Genomic DNA, 14,309 nt, shown 5'->3' on the forward strand with positions numbered 1-14,309 from the left:
CCTGTTTCAAGTCTGATATTGGCCAATCCAACTTCTTTAAGATCGTTGACTTGAAACCAACTCAACGAGGCCAAACTACCATCAATCACATTCCAAAGTGCTTCCATTGATGCCTCAATTGCCCTACCCCATGGCCATCTCCCTTTCCTCCATCAATGGGTCATTCGTGCTGGTTCGTCATACCATATCCACTTCCAGCAATCGCTGCTTTGACCTTGCATGCCCACCAATAATCTTGTCGGAACCATTAACCATCATACCATCAACTTTCACGCTACCGGTGCCTCAACCCCTGAGTGTCATTAGTCTTGCCACCTTGATGCCCCAACTTGACATCGCCCATGCATAGCACTCCTCGTGGACATCACTGCTTTGTCGCTGTGTCACTACTCACTTGCTGACTCACCAACCACCTTGGATTCTACTCCCTCCATTCTAAATTATAAGTCTTTCTAACCTTTGAAGATACATATCTTTTGCTATGTACCTAGATATACATTATGTCTAGATACATATTAAAAGCTATGTATCTAGAAAAAGTCATAACGACTTACAATTTGAAATAGAGAGAGTTTGTCCTAGTGCGAGTGGTATGCCTCGGGACCTAAATTAACAAACTAGGGGTGCAGCTGGGGGAGGGTGTCACACCCTGGACGAGGCTACAACCTGTCATGGCATAGCATATGCTTGGAAGTAAGATAGCAAAGCTGCAACACAAAAGACACATGGAAATTTGCAGGCTCAAGTCGATAATTTGGGCTTCGAGCGAGCTTCTGTGAGTCGACTAGTGCAATCCCCATGTGAGTTTCACTACTATTAATTTGAGCAAAGAATTAGTAAAGATAGAAATGAAAGGGATATGATTTAACCTAACTGAAACCAAATGTATATTGCTCTTTCCAATATAGCTAGTCTCTTGGGTTTATTTTTTCTAGAGAAAGATTCCCCTACTTTACTACTCATAATTAAAGCGGTCAAAGTTATTACAAATCAATTTACAGTTTGAATCATTTTTTGCCTATATACTTCCTCTGTCCTTGAATTAATCAACTTCTACATTTATCCTAAGTCAAACTTTTTAAATTTGACTAAAATGTTATATGTAGAGAAAAGACAAAGATTTATCCCAAGTCAAACTCTCTGAGAATAATTTTTCATACTATATTTTTTATGTTGTAGATGTTAGTAAAATTGGTCAAACTTAAGAAAGTTTAACTTAGGATAAAAATTGATATATTCTTGGGACCTATAGTGAGCATTAAACAGCAAAAAGAAACAATGCACCGTGTGTGTCTCTCACTAAAAATAATGAGCTAACTGTGTAAAGCCCTGCTGCCACTGCCACGCACCAATAAAGTTGTGACGGCCAACTCGCTGAGCATCTTCCAATCCAAGAATTTTTGACAAGATTAAAAAAAACTCATCTCCAACAACTTCCTGACACATCTTCTAATCTTTTGGCACTTGAAAAAAACCACCCCCACACGCCTCAAGTTACACACGTGTATGATCACCCCAATCTGAAAGTGGAAGGACGTGGGGAAGAAAAAAAAGTAGGATAGAGTTCCTGATGCAAATATATAAATAAATTATAAAAGTGGTTAGTGTGATTTAAAAATAGTTTAGGATTTCTTATATAAAATTACCTTTTATGTTTTAGGCGTGAGATTTTAGAAACTGTTGAAGTTGTAGCTTTTTTTATGTCTTTTAATATGTTTTGTAAATGTTGGAAAACCTATTTTTAGGAGTATTTTTTTTTAGATAGCGTTGGAGATGCTCGACGCTGTCCCATATGCAGCCGGCCGCCCTGCGCCACCACCCACTTGAAGATCGATACTCCTAGCTAGCCTAGCAGGTGCAGGTAGCAAGAGGATGCACTCAGATCTGATGAATATGCCAATTCGCTGATCCCACATTGCTCATCTTGTATATATACCATCTTTTAGATGGTACCAACAGCATCCGACATAAACAACTATCTGTTTGCGGCAATACAGCCGAGAGAGAAAGACGCATTCAGCCTTTAATCGCGTTTAAACTTTTGTCCGAGTCCGTGCTAGTCGGCTAATCGCTAATCAACCCTTAGTTGAGGTCAGATCGATAATCCATGCATCTGCCGGCGACGGCCGGCCGGCAGTGCACGACTGCACGTACGTAAGGCTCTCGCGGAGAAGCCAAGCCGGCACGCGAGAAGAAAGATGGCCTGCAACTTCACGAGAGCAAGTTGCAAGGCTATATACATGAACCGTAACTTGTCGTATTAATCACGCGAGTTGTGATGCTCAACTTATTTTTAGTAACCAACAAGTAGAAGGACACAGATGTACTGCATGCGTGCATGTATCTAGTTGTAGTGTGTAGCTACTAGCTAGAGATCTGGTCGTTTGGAAGGTCGTATATGGTGTACCGCGTCGTCACGGCGCGCGTCAGCATGCTCACACACGTCCTTGTACTTTTCCGACGCTACTTGCCTATAAAAGCGTGTTTGCTCCGTGCTATCTTGTACTCGTATGCAGCATCTATATAGGATCATCATCCTCAGCATATACACTTGGTTACACGGTCGCGGTCGATGGCAGTGACGATGCCTAACAAGGAAATCTTGGTCGTTTTCCTGGCAATAATTGTGGCGGGCCTTGCGACGACGATGGTAGTGTCGCCCGTCGCCGGGATCTCAGGGACTGCAACTTTCTACACGCCTCCTTACACACGTACGTACGTGTACATGCTGTATGCTGGTCTATTATATTCATTTGTCACTGCATGCATATGCTAGTACTAGCAGCTTGCTTCGCAGCATTTATGAACGAACGTCGCTGCGTGGATGATGCAATGCAGCGTCGGCGTGCTTCGGGAACGCAGCGGAGGGGACGACGATCGCGGCGGCGAGCGAGGTCTTCTGGGACGGCGGGGCGGCCTGCGGCGACCGGTACGTGGTCACCTGCACCGGCGCCACCAACCAGGGCGTGCCGCACCCCTGCACCGGCCGGAGCGTCACCGTCAAGATCGTCGACCTCTGCCCGGCGGGGTGCCGCGGCACCATCGACCTCTCGCAGGAGGCCTTCGCCGTCATCGCCGACCCCGACGCCGGCAAGATAGACATCGAATATACCAAGTACGACGTCGCCGCGTGTTGCTCATAACTTACATATCCATTATTGCTCATAACTTACATATCCATTATTGCTCATCCGCCGGTCCTAATTTATGATTAATTATTAATCGTCTTGAACACTGCAGGGTCTAAATTCAGCAAGCTCTAGCTCGGTGACGACTGACGAACACGATAGTACCAGCAAGTGCTAAATTAATATTGCAATCTTCAGAAGTTACTGCTAGGGCTCGAAACAAATCCATATTGTACGGTCCAAAGGAAAATTTGAATTTATAGTATAATAAAAGTAGATACATACTGTGTATGCCACAGAGTGATCTGTATCGGCTTGCTGGCATATATTTGTACTCTGTCTGTTAAGGTCTGTTGGTTTTCGCCATATATAATGCGGCACATGCATGGAATCCAAACAATTGATGTTAATTATGTTATCGAACAAACTTCGTCCAATTTTTTTTTTTTTGAAAGAAAATAGTCAACAACGATTCACGATTACCTTTAGGACCTCAGCTACCTTAAAGGGTTGCAGACACAAGAACACAGAACACAATGGGGCAAGAGCAATTGCCCTATGTGGCTGTCTATGAAATTCTTGTATATATATCTAGAATGAGAACAAAGACGATGTCTGTTCTATTTACAAGGAAGATATGATATGTACTAGAGCTAGAATATATAAGTGCTTGACGTTTATGGCTTTCTTCACTGCACTCATGCCACTCTATATTCACAACGGTTGTTGGACATGTTGTAAGACCATATTTGTTTCTGCTTCTAACCAATTACTATAGCAAAGAAAAGGTCGAAAGATTATGACTGTTGTGCTACATGCAAGCTTATCACGTCTATGCATCAGGGAATCGATGGACCAATTGCACGTAACATTAATTTGAACCAATATCATTTTCATGATTTTATCATAATTATTGTTTTAGAGCTAGACGAGGTGTATTTAGAGTCATAAATGCACGTAAGATCTAAACAATCACATATGGTGTCTGTCAATCTTTAAATGATGCTGACCATATTGGATAAATTATGAATTTAATGCAAGATTTATTTTGCCATTGCACCGACACAGGAAAAAAAATTCTATGCGGCATTGTGGCATAGAACCTCCAGATCCCACCTATAGGCAAGGCGATCAGCGGTGCCGCGTGATCGAGCCGAGCAGTTATAATTTTTGAATGGTGTCCTATCACACGATAGGGTGGTGTCGCACGGAGGTTCTATGCGACGGTGTGGTATTGAAATTTTTTCCCACCGAGACAGACCTTGTTATTAAAGAAATAAAACTCAGATCCCTGAAGAAAGGCTCGAAAAAATTACAAAAATGACACTCGGAAGATTGACTCCTTTACTACGATGACACTCGGGTGGATAACAAATGGATCCATCTACGTCTATGAACATAAGTCTAGTGTCAAATCTGCAAATGACCGATGTTTCGAGTCCCGTGTTTGCAAATCACCCCTCCGGAGGCATTGCATTAAGAAGGTTTCTTGCGCAGAGTCAAGAAAAAAACCATGGAAGTGCCACTGCCACTGACAGTAAGTGCCACAGCACATGTTTCCCACCATGAAACAAAAACTATATTTCAGAGGACGACTATAATAAAAATTAACTACAAATTAAAACTCGGTCCCTGAAGAAAGACTCCAAGAGGCATTGCATTAAGAAGGTATCTCGCGCAGAGTCAAGGAAAAAAAGGGGCATTGCATTCAGAGGATGACTAAAAAAAATTAACTAGATGCATGCCTGTAACACACTCAGTCTGCATGAAAATCTGTCGTGCCGCACCTCACCTCAGTCGTCGAACAATTTGATCTTCTTTGCCACCGGCGTGCTACTCTCCGCGTCGGCGCCATCATCATCCTCTACGGCTTCGGCACCGGAGCCTCGACTCGTATCTTCCAGATAGATTGGGGGGCAGAACCGATTCCTATCTCACAGCCAGGTTTGGAAGAACTTCATGATTTCCTGGAACTCTTTAGCGTCCTCCGACGCCAGGTCGAACACCAGACGCCCCAGGTCCTTCATCTCCTCAAGCCTCTCGCACTTGGCGTCGAGTCGCCGCTGCATCCTTCCCAGCGCGCAGCAGGCCGGTATCTGCGACATGGAAGCGTGGCGCATCACGCAAAAGATGTGCCGGCAGGGGAGGCCGTCGCGCTCCATCTTCTGGCAGCTGCACTTGAGGACATCATCGCCAGAGCGCTCGACGTCGAAGACCACGCCCCGGCGCTCCTTGAATCCCACGGCGTAGCGCACCTCGCCGGATGCGGCATGGCGGCCTCGCGTCTCAACGAGGACGTCGAAGCTGCCCAGCATCTTGATCTCCTCGCGCAGGAGGTAGAAGTTGGCCGGCGTGAACAGGCGCGCGGCGCGCTCCTCCAGGCGCCGGTGCTCGGTGGTGAGCGCCAGCCGGGACATGGCGGCCTGGTGGTCGAGCGCGGCAACGTCCCCGCGCAGGGCGTGGGTGCAGGCGTCGGCGTGTCGCCACAGGTCGGTTAGCGACATGCCCTCGTGGAGGCCCGTGTGAAGCGCCGTGGTGAGGCACTCGGTCCTCTGGTCGTTCGCCATGCCGAGGAAGAACTTGTCGTGGACGAAGGCGGCAGCCCACATCTCCCTCTTGTCGTACATGGCGTCCAGCCTGCGCAGGTTCGCGGCCGTCCGGTGCTTCGCCATGAAGCCGTACCACCGGTCCTGGAAAGCCGTCGGGGAGCACGCGTCGTCGCACATCAGGGCCCTGAACTCGTTCTGCGCCGCCGACAAGCCGCGGAGGTGCTCCTCGATGCCCTGCTCCACGTGCCACGAGCAGAAGCGGTGGTTGGACCCCGGGAACACCGTCTTGATGGCTCCGGCCACCGCGTTGCTGTCGTCAGTGATCACGGACGCGGGCCCGTCTCGGCGGCAGTGGTTCGACTGCTTGAAGGCGCGCAGCAGCCAGACGAGGGAATCGAGGGACTGATCCGTGGTGACGCCGCAGCCGAGGACGATGGGCGTGCGGTGGGGGCTCAGACCGACGAAGGGGACGAACGGCACGCCGTGCTTGTTCGTCCGGCACGTGGTGTCGAACACGACGACGTCGCCGTAGCCCATGATGTCGTCGATGCCGGAGTCGGTGTCGGCCCAGAAGAGATTCTTCAGGCGTCGCTCGCCGTCCAACTCGTAGTGGTAGAAGTACTCGCAGTCGTAGTCGGTTTCGGTTTTCCTGCGGCAAAGCTCGAGAACAGCGTCCGATTCGCCGCGGTCGATCGGCGGCCGTGCCATGTCGTCGTGCCTACGCAGATCGTCGTTCATGCAAAAAAATATGTACGTATGAAAGAATCGCAAACAAGTAGAGTATAGGTATTAGAGAGATGTAGCGCCGAGACGGCCGGAGGGTGGAGGCGGCGGCGGCGCGTACCTGTGGACAGCGGCGCGGGGCTCACCGAGGACGAGGAAGATGGCGGGGTCGAAACCGGCGACGGTTTACTTCAGGAGGAAGATCGTGGGGAGAGGAGAAAGTCCAAGTATCAGTTCATTCCAGAAAATGAACTAACCTCCCATCAATCGTGGGCAGGATAACAAGAAAGAAACATGCCGAGATCAAAGCATCAGTAACAAATTTCACGGGTTTTCCTCAAAAGAAAAAAAACAAATTTCACGGGTGCCGTCATTGGAATCCAGGTTTCGCAAAATATAACTGAACAGTTTTCTTTTCAAAACACGCTCATATACACTGACCTTTATTTTAGACTAACACTTTAGTGCATCAGCTACCTTAACGGTTGCAGAGACAAGCACACGGAACACACAGAGCAAGAGCAATACCCTGTGTGGCTATGTCATATATGAAATTCCTGTATATATCTACATTGAGAACAAAGATTATGTCCTATTTACAAAGGAAGATATGATATGTACTAGAGCTAAAATTAATATGTACTAGAGCTAAAATTAATACACGTGAGTGCTTGACGCTTATGGCTTCACTGTACTCATGCCACTCTATAACACGGTTGTTATTGGCCATGTTATATGACCACATTTGTTTATGCTTCTAACTAATTACTTCTTTTTGAGAATTTCTAACCAATTACTAGTAGCAAAGAAAAAGTTTGAAAGATTATGTCTGTGCTGCATGCGAGCTTATCACGCCTACATCAGGGAACCGATGGACCAATTACACGTAAGATTTAAACCAATAGGATCTGCATAACTTGGTCATAATTATTCTTTTAGTGCTAGGGGATGTGCTTTTTTATTTACAAAGGGTACACGTAAGACCCAAACAATCGTTTACCGTAACTTTGTCGATCTTTTAAGTGATGCTAACTAGTCTTTAGTAGTCATCATGAGTGTACATAGGGTAACAGTGCGTGTTTGTGTTTATGATAAATTAGAAGCATACCCTGCGCGTTGTTGCGAAAATCGCTAATAAATTTTAGGGCCTATTTGGAATACACATGAATTTCACATGAACCAAATAGGAATTTCACAGGAAAAATATAGGAATGGGAAAGTTTTCCCATATTCCAAACAGTCCCTTCGTGGATTGTGGTAAGCTGACCTGGAAAAATAAACGCATATTAGTGAATGACGTGGTTTACTTATGTTGATAGCTTACATGAACAGATATGTGCCATAATTGTATGTGTTAGTGGGCTGCTGATGTGGATGACTTTGCGAGATAGACTGTTAGTGGGGTTTAGGATTATAGGAGATAGAGATTTGTTAAAGGACATCTTTCAATGTTAAGGAGTGTTTGGGACTTCTCCGCTCCTATTTTTTTTAGCTCCGCTATAGCTTTGTGTTGCTAAACACCTTCAACTTCAAAAACTCCGCTCCAAGAAAAATGTGGAGCTGGTGGCCAACTCCATGTTTTTTCTGGAGCACCTCAAAAAATATTTTATTTTTTAGAGTTTTACACTACTACAGCAATGATTTGTAGAGGCGGCTCGACCAGCCGCCCTACCATACCGTCTCTACAAATCGATTTGTAGGGCCGGCTGGTAACATCAGCCGCCCCTACAGTGCATTTTTCCACACAAAAAATAAATTTACAATTCAAATTCGACTAATATAATATAATATATATATATATATATATATATATATATATATATATATATATATATATATATATATATATATATATATATTTCAAATCTAACCAAAAGCACAAGAGCATTATATAAACTAACATTATAAGTCTAATTCACAAGAATATATACAAAACTGTTTTTCACGCAGTGTAACAAACAATTAGTATTAATGTACTGAAATTACTTGTGTTGCATGCATATACTGAGGCATGGTACAAGAGTGGAATGTAGAGCACTAGCGTATAATAAACTGCACAGACAAGCACAATGTCAACTTACATGACTAGGTGGAATGTGCTTTCCACTGAGGAGATCAAACATAAATAGTGAACGCCATAGGAAATGGAAAACAGCCAAACACGATTCTATTGAAAGTTTACCTCTGTTTTTTTTTTTTTTACTTCCGATAAGGAGCAGCTTGCCTTCAATAAGTGCACTAGTTATAAGCACCTGAAAAATCATGGATGCTGGGAGGGAGCACAATCAACGAGATAAGGCGGAGTAGATATTTTTTATGTTGGGATTAGAAGCAGAAGCAGGACAAAGCTAATCGGCTCGAAGCCAGCTCAGCCGCTGGATCGGAGACCAGAGGGCTGTATGAATTTTGGGCGACATGGACGCCCTCTCCTCGCGTGGAGCCCAACTGAAATGTAGGAAGTAATTAACTAAAAGATGTTCCATACATATCGAATTTGTTGTACACTTGAATTAGGTGGCATGTAAAAAACAATAATCTGTAAGTGCTTGCAAGGTACTAAACCATGAAGGATGGGTTTGTAGGTACAGAAATTGTAAGGCTATGGGCACATAAGTATATTGGCCCCATTCGCTTCACTGAAAAAACAAGTTGAAACATTGTTTCGGCTGATTGTGAGAGAAAAACACGGTTCCGGCTGAAAAAACAAATTGAAAAGTACGGATTATAAGACAAGCGAACAGGGCTATTATTATGAAGACAAGATTTCTAGAGATAAGCACATGCAGCTTTGTCAATCTTTCAAAATGTGTTCCAGGCGGCAATTGAAAGGCTGGGCACATAAATATATATTTAGGTTAGAAGTAAGACAGCAGGTGACCATATATAAGCTTGTAGCATTTCATACCGTCTTTGCATATCTCCATGTCCTTTAGCTGCAGTATGTGGTACTTTGGCCGCCTTCGTTCCATATCATATTAGTGGAGCAGGTTTATGCGTTTAAACCAAAAGCTTCTCCCAAGGTACTAACATATATATATTGTAAAGGCTTCTCTCTGGTTTAGCCTCAAGTGGTCAATAGATATTACCTTGGTGCATCTTTTTAGATTGTATTTTACTGCCATTTCCTTGGCCTGTTGCTTGCAAAGCACACTTCTATTGTTCTGAAGCTATATAACAAACCCATCAGTATGATGGAGGAAGCCACGACACTGTCTTGTCTATGGCAGTGGCACTATATTGCAGTTGTTTCATTCCTAGTTCATATGTATAGGCATCTATGATTCATGGTAAAGGTGATAGATTTTTTTAAAGCAAAGCATGCAGATTTAACCGTAAATATTTTCATTCCACCACTGGATAATCGTCCACTATTATCCTATACTCGAAAAGCTAGAACTTGGATTTGTTTTAGCCCCAAATAACATATGGAACTGACAGAGCAACCAACCAATTTCAGAACAGTAACAAAAATTGTACCATATAGCTAGAATATGTCCCTTCCATGTATATTGGCATGACTAATTCCATTAGGGAAAAAATAATCTCATCATGCACATATGATATATTAGACTTAAAATGTGAGCGATGCCAATCCATCAAGTTTACCTTTCAAAAACAATACATGGAAGAAGATAAAAAGAGCTGTCCCATGGCTTCCAGCATATCCACAGGTAGAAGATGATCTGCAAACAAATAAATTCTTGAGTAATTTAGAGTTCAGATTTGAAGACAGTACACCTTTGCTGGAGTAGCTTGCAACTACATCTGCAGATGAAATGCAGGTTATAAAAATGATAGTGTGTATTGAACACATCTCATATGGACATTCCATCGAGCACATGGGATGCAGAGTCATTCACATCTTACTGGAGAAAAAAAATAGGAGCCACGAATCATAGAACCGAGATCCATATATATATGCAAAATTGGGGAAATTAGAACCCTACATGGCTCCTAGTGCAGCACGCGCACGCAGGGAGAAGAGGTGGGAGGGAGAGGAGGCGATGACGCACCATGCTATAGATGTGCCGCTGCGGATGGGCGGCGGCTGAGCGCAGCTGGGTGGCCAGCCATGGAGGCACCGGATCCGGTCATGGGCCGGTGATGGAGAGGCAAAACCCTAGGTCGCCGCTGCCACCACCGTGCCGGGTGTCAGCCGCCCAGGTCGACGTGCCACTCCAGGGGAGCCCACGCCGGGGCGCTAGAGCCGGGCCTGCCTGATGCGAGCTCCGCCAGGACGCATGGCGAGGTCGCTTGAGGGAAGGATGGTAGAGGCCAGGAGCAGACGAGGAATCGAGGAAGCTGGAGGAGGCGAGGATTGGATGGGGAGTTCGACATGGAGGCTGAGCTGCGTGGGGGGCGGAGGGGAAGGGGCCTACAACACGCCGCCTGCAGAGGGCGCCGCCACCTCGGGAGCGACCGAGGGAGAGAGAGAGGAGGGCGTTTTTTCAGGCCTTTTAACCGTGTGCCATTATAAATGGACACAACAGGGGTTCAGCCGCCGGATCCGGGACCCTCCTCACCGGATCGAGCTCTTCCTTGTAGAATCGAGCTCCTCCACGAGGAAGAGAGCACTGGCCACCGGGTGGGATAGCAGCGGAGAGGGAGCAGCTGAGAGCGAACAGAAGAGGGGGTGTGGAGGAAGCGGCGGCTGGATTGTCCGTGTGTGTTATACTCAGGGTTATTTGCAGGGGCGGGTGCATTTATAGGCACGGTTTCTGATTTAGCCGATTCTATAAATATTTTCGTATATTTTTAAATACTACTTCTACATATTTTTTATAAATGTGTAAATATATATATAAATATATAAGTCTAATAAAAATAATTTGCTATATTTTTTCGTACACATAAAAAATTATTTGCTTATATATATAGATATAATGATACATTTTATTTTGTAAAATAAAAAAATATATTTAAAAAATTTAAAATTTGAATTTGTGAACTTCGAATTGAATTTTAAGACAAAAAATGATCTAAAATAAAAATGTTGTAAATATCAAAGTTGTAGAACTCATCAAGATATACAACTTATATTTTGGTCATCTTTTCATTTGACAAAATTTGAAAAGTTCAAATTTTGAATTTCAATAAATGGTAACTCCAAACGAGATTTTAAAAACTTAAATGATTTCAAATAAGATAGTCATGAACATAAAAGTTATTGAACACATCACTATCTACAACCTTTATTTTGATTATCTTTTCATTTGACAAAATTGGAACAGTTCAAATTTTGAATTTCAATAAATGACAACTTTAAATAAGATTTTGAAACCTTAAATGATTTCAACTATAAAAGTCGTGAACACAAAAGTTGTTGAACTCATCACTATCTTTTATTTTGGTTACTTCATTATTTGACAAAGTTTTAGTAAACATTGTTCATAAATTCACATATCACTTATAGTTTCATTAACTATATGAGAGACATGTTGATTTGTGAACAATGTTTACTATCACTTTGTCAGATCAAGAAATAACCAAAATAAAAGTTGTAGATCTTGATGAGTTATACATCTTTGGTATTTATCACTTTTTCAGCTAAAATTATTTGGTGTTTCAAAATCTTGTTAGAACTTGTCAATTTTTTTAAATTTAAAAATTTGAATTGCTCAAACTTTATCAAAGGAAAAGAATGACTAAATAAACACAGTAACTTTATAGGGCATAATTTTAGAAAATTTTAGAAAAAAATCATCATATTTGGAGTTAGTATGAGGAAGAAAGACTAGTTACAAATGTTACCCAGAGAATAAAAAGAAAAATCACAACTGTTTATGACGATCAATGATGAACAAGTATGATTTCTCTTTTTAATCTATGGTTGAAACTTATTACTAGCTTTTCTATCTTGTATTAACTCCAGATGTGATGGTTTTTTTTCTCAAATTTTCTAAAATCATGCTCTATCATTTTAGTCTGGTCATCTATCTTTGTCTCTAATTTTGGACAATTTAAATTTTGAATTTTAGAAAATGACAATTTCAAACTTGATTTTCAACTACTAAATGATTTCAGCTGTAAATGTAATGAATATAAAAGTTGTTGAACACATCACTATGTACAACTTTTATTTTGATCATCTATTTATTTGATAAAATTTGAACTGGTCAAATTTTGAATTTCAATAAATGGTAACTTCAAACAAGATTTTCAAACCTTAAATGATTTCAACTCCAAAAGTCGTGAACATAAAAGTTGTTGAACTTATCACTATCTATAACTTTTATTTTGATCACTTCTTCATTTAACAAAGTGTTAATAAATATTGTTCATAAATTCACATATCACCTATAATTTTATGAACTATACGAGAGACATGTTGATTTATGAACAATGTTTACTATCACTTTGTCAGATAAAGAAATAACTAAAATAAAAGTTGTCGATCTTGATGAGTTATACATCTTTGATATTCATAACTTTTTCAGCTGAAATCATTTGGTGTTTTAAAATTTTGTTAGAACTTGTCATTTTTTTAAATTTGAAAATTTGAATTGTTCAAACTTTGTCAAACGAAAAGAATGATCAAATCAACACAATAACTTGATAGGGCATGATTTTAGAAAATTTTAGGAAAAAATCATTATATTTAGAGTTAGTATGAGGAAGAAAAACTAGTTACAAATTTTACCCAGAGATTAAAAAGAAAAATCACAACTGTTAATGATGATCAATGATGAACAAGTGTGATTTGTAGGGAGGGCTAGTGATTGAGCCGTCCCTACAAATCGCAACACCGTGGACGGCTGGTGAGTAATCCGCCCCTACAAATCGACCCATTTGTAGGGGCAACTCGTATCATCAGCCGTCCCTACTGTGCCATTTATAGAGGTGGCTGAAATTATGGGACCTAAGCTCACTCACACTAGGGGCGGTTGATAGTAGAGCCACCCCTAAAAAAAACCCGTTCTAAATATAGTTTTTTAGTAGTGTTAATTGAATTGTAGGATAATTACTCACAACGACTCGTTCTTTCTCCACAGCTCCTTCCGCACCGTTGCATCATTGGGACAGAGTCGATGGCCTCAAGATTGACATGACCCGCGGGTGGTGCGCTGACCATGCCCCGGGACGTCCCGTTGGAGGCCACATGCAAGCCTAGTGTAGCTATGCGCGACGTTCTTCGCTGCTTCAGGAGCTCCACAGCCTGTTCGGTTCACTGTTGGATCTCGTAAAAGGTCGTTAATTTTTAGCCGGAACAGTATTTTTTTCTCACATCAAACCAATCAGCAGTAATAATCCACGAACCAGCCAGCCATCTGAACAAGCTGCTGATGTGCTAGTGTGTAGTAGATGCAACAGTGTGCTTTGATTCATGGTGTGTGCTTTTGTATCCGAATGATGGAAATTATTTAACCAAAATATTTATTTTCTGGATACTACTTGAATGGACAAACTTAAATCACCATACATATAATAGACCATTTACATAAAAACAACCAATTCCTAGAGGGGGCTATGTGTCAAACAGTATCACCTACTCCACAAACTATACAGTGGAGCTGCTCCATGGTGGAGCGAAGGCCCCGTTCGGCTGGCAGAATTTTGGCTGAAACTGGCTGAAAACACTGTTCTGGCTGAATTATTGTGCGAGAAAAATACTGTTTCGACTAAAAAAGAAGTCGAACAAGTTAAATACGGGATAAGCCGAACGGGGCCGAAGCCATAAAAACTAGAGCGAAGTAGTCCCAAACAATTCTTAGTATTTGCCGATGGATATTCTCAACCTGTTTTTGCTAGAAGATATTCTTCAACTGTAGTAATGGGCTCCTAGTCACTATGTCTATTAAAATAATATTTTCTTAGAGAGAACCGAAGAGAGAAGTTAAGAGTGACAATTATGCCCTTGATTATTATACCACAAACCTTAATAATTATCTAAAAAAATCATAACTTTGCA

The 14,309-nt window shown here is 42.3% G+C and overlaps 2 protein-coding genes across 6 annotated transcripts; one reads left to right on the top strand and one right to left on the bottom strand.

Moving 5' to 3' along the window:
- The first annotated feature begins 2,572 nt into the window (after nt 1-2,572).
- LOC136456599 (EG45-like domain containing protein) lies at nt 2,573-3,143 on the top strand. The gene is made up of 2 exons (XM_066456520.1): nt 2,573-2,711; nt 2,839-3,143. The coding sequence occupies exons 1-2, from the start codon at nt 2,573-2,575 to the stop codon at nt 3,141-3,143; spliced, it is 444 nt and encodes a 147-aa protein (XP_066312617.1).
- Nucleotides 3,144-4,701: 1,558 nt separating this feature from the next.
- On the bottom strand, nt 4,702-11,056 carry LOC136518937 (protein FAR1-RELATED SEQUENCE 5-like). 5 transcript variants are annotated; one of them, XM_066512642.1, is made up of 5 exons: nt 10,414-11,056; nt 10,007-10,083; nt 8,583-8,845; nt 6,522-6,589; nt 4,702-6,395 (listed from the first exon to the last, which is right to left on the bottom strand). In XM_066512642.1, exon 5 carries the CDS (start codon nt 6,383-6,385, stop codon nt 5,063-5,065), a length of 1,323 nt encoding a protein of 440 aa, XP_066368739.1. In that variant the 5' UTR covers nt 6,386-6,395; nt 6,522-6,589; nt 8,583-8,845; nt 10,007-10,083; nt 10,414-11,056; the 3' UTR covers nt 4,702-5,062. The 5 variants fall into 5 exon arrangements, with proteins under 5 accessions (XP_066368739.1, XP_066368847.1, XP_066368796.1 ...); XM_066512750.1 differs by having other exon boundaries at nt 8,583-9,567; XM_066512699.1 differs by having other exon boundaries at nt 9,306-10,083.
- Nucleotides 11,057-14,309: the final 3,253 nt, after the last annotated feature.

This window comes from Miscanthus floridulus, chromosome 1, assembly GCF_019320115.1.
Source record: "Miscanthus floridulus cultivar M001 chromosome 1, ASM1932011v1, whole genome shotgun sequence".
NCBI classification, from domain to species: domain Eukaryota; kingdom Viridiplantae; phylum Streptophyta; class Magnoliopsida; order Poales; family Poaceae; genus Miscanthus; species Miscanthus floridulus.

What these genes read in the sequence shown, in the direction of transcription:
- LOC136456599 (XM_066456520.1), top strand. Translation starts at nt 2,573, where the DNA reads ATGGCAGTGACGATGCCTAACAAGGAAATCTTGGTCGTTTTCCTGGCA. An exon ending in CTACACGCCTCCTTACACAC is followed by an intron (nt 2,712 to 2,838) that starts GTACGTACGTGT and finishes GATGCAATGCAG; the next exon opens with CGTCGGCGTGCTTCGGGAAC.
- LOC136518937 (XM_066512642.1), bottom strand. Translation starts at nt 6,385, where the DNA reads ATGGCACGGCCGCCGATCGACCGCGGCGAATCGGACGCTGTTCTCGAG.